Genomic DNA, 2,408 nt, shown 5'->3' with positions numbered 1-2,408 from the left:
TGTCATAATACTGTAATTGTAGCTCATAAATGAGAGAAGTCAAAAATTATGGTTGATTTGTACATGGAAGAGAGCAAGCTCTCCGTGGCCAGGAGGAAATGAGTGTCTGATAAATGAGTTGGTGGAGGCAATGAGGTTTCATCTGGTGTCAGGATGAGGAAGCCATTGGGGAGGAATCACTGGCAGATGAGCAAGGGTGACTGCAGCCTGTCGTCAAGAGCCTCATTGTAAGAATTGTCTGTTTCTTCTTTAATTTTTGAAAGTCAATAATTTGCAATGATTTCCCTCTCGAACTTGACACATCAACCCTGAAAGTGGAAAGGAACTTTGTTTGAAATCATTAAAAAGTGTGATAAGTGTAATTTTATTTGCTATAATTATTAAGTCATGTCTTGAAGCAAAAACTGAAGGCACTGCCTTCTCTGTAGGACCTGTAATAATTTTGTATACTGTTTGGTGGTGCAGCAGAGCTTCAAAGGCATAATTTGTAATTGCTGTGGCATGTTCCATGCTTCCCAGGTAGGGGGAAGATGGCCCTAAACCTCTCTGGGAATGTGTGCCTGTGTCACTCAGGAATGCTCTGTGCTTGAAAAAGAGCAGAATGGCACAAGTGGAAATGGGACATAGCAACACCATCTGGTTTCATGAGCAAAAGAGACTGTGTGAAGGCCAAGGATGAATCATATAAAAAGTCTCACACAGCTCTTTGGAACTTATGCTGGAGAAGTGCTTTGGAGGGTACTGTGGGCACACTGAAATAGTTCAGCCTTTTGTGGGGGCACACCCCAAACAGAGCTGTCCTTGTTCTGCCAGAGGTTCCCTCATCCCGTGATAAGCCCCTCAGGTTTGTTTGTGCTTTCCCTTCTTAAATCCATTTTTCCCTGCAAAATATGATGTGAGGGAGCTGTTAGTCTGTTGGTGTGGGGCAAGGCAGTGGTTGAAACTGAAACTCCCAAGTGCTGTGCTGATTTTGTTAGGATCATACAATCATTTCTCTCTGTTCATTTTAGGTAAAGCAGATCATGGAAGAAGCTGTCACCCGGAAATTTGTACATGAAGACAGCAGTCACATCATCGCCTTATGTGGTAAATGTCACGCGGAAGAGCTAATGCTACCTAACCTTACTTTTCCTCTACTCTAGACATTTATTTTCTCTGCTGTCAGAGGTAAATGCAGGGATTTAGATATTAGAAATCATGGTGTTCAGGCCCATTTCACCTCTGTATTTGCTACGTGTGTGTACATTACAAATTGTAATGTAACTCTTCTAAGATGTCATTTTCCAAGTACCTAGCCAGGATGACAGGTGGCCTTGCTGCAGGCTGGCTGTGTGTTCCAGGGAGCGCCCAGAGTGGTCTGCCTGCTCTCTGTTCCTGGAATCCCGTCCTGGAAGCTGTGCTGCATTGTTGGTGTAAGGGGTGGTGGGGTGGCAGCTATTTCTGTTAGACTCTGCGTGGCCAAAATTAGGAATACTTTAAAGTCTTCATACTTGTCTCTTCCTCCTACTGTGATTCCAGTTGGTTTTGTGTTCTGAATTCTTTATGGTCTGAAGAACTAATAATTCTGCACTGCCTCATTATTGCCCAGCAACCCTACCTGTCCTAAGGCAGGACTCCAGTCTGCTGGTGCTTTGAACAGAGGCCTTGATTAACTCTAAACCAGAAGAAGGTGAAGCTGAATGTTCTGGTTTTACTTTGGCTGATTGAATGGAGAAATCCCTTCCAGCAGATTTGGCTAACAGCTCCTGGCTGGTGCTCTCCTGTGTGTGCAGTTCTCTTCCCTCCCCCACTCCAGTTTCATGTGTCTCTTCAAGAGGTTTTTCCCTTCTATTTAAAATTAGATGGTTCAGTACATGAGTCATTTTTGGTGAATCTTTGCTATAAATATAGAATTCTTGTGAATCATTTTACTCTCTTGGTCGGCTGAGTTTAGCAAGAGTCTCTTAAATACATGATAGCTGATTTCAGGGTCTCTCTGCGTCAGTAGCTGAACAGTTTGTAGCTGCCCTAGGTCCTAGATGGCTGAAGGTGCCAATTAAATGGCATGTGCTACTTGTCCTGGAGGAAATGCTCCAGCTCTGTGCCACCCTTGCTGGCCTGAAGGAATGGTGTCTCTGTGGGTCGGCTCTGCTCATCCAGCAGGAGGGATTTGTGGTCTCTGCCTGGGTGCTCTGGCAGAAGGAATTGTAGAATTGAGGTGGGTTATGGAGAGTCGGTGTGTGTCACAATGTGTGGGGAAGCAGTGAGTGCAGGAGGTTCTGTCATCCCCTCTGATTTCTAGGAAATCTGGCTCTATGGTTCAGAGCCACAGCAGCTCCATTTGGCCTGTGGCTGACATGTGCCATTGTGGGACAAAAATTCCAAGTTCCTTTGGGCTATGGGTTGCTGTGGCCGCTGTTGTGTGGCCA

At 45.1% G+C, this 2,408-nt stretch overlaps 1 protein-coding gene across 1 annotated transcript in view; it reads left to right on the top strand.

The window, feature by feature from the left end:
* The first annotated feature begins 977 nt into the window (after positions 1-977).
* The window catches only part of SGSM2 (small G protein signaling modulator 2), a 33,369-nt gene continuing 31,938 nt past the window's right edge, over positions 978-2,408 (top strand). Inside the window, 1 exon segment of the mRNA XM_017730909.1 lies at positions 978-1,086. Coding sequence (XP_017586398.1) covers positions 1,023-1,086 — 64 coding nt within the window. The 5' untranslated portion in view covers positions 978-1,022.

The sequence above is a fragment of the Corvus brachyrhynchos genome, unplaced genomic scaffold, assembly GCF_000691975.1.
Source record: "Corvus brachyrhynchos isolate BGI_N302 unplaced genomic scaffold, ASM69197v1 scaffold283, whole genome shotgun sequence".
NCBI lineage: Eukaryota > Metazoa > Chordata > Aves > Passeriformes > Corvidae > Corvus > Corvus brachyrhynchos.
Note: the sequence above shows the minus strand (reverse complement) of the source record. Positions and strands in the feature narration are given on the sequence as shown.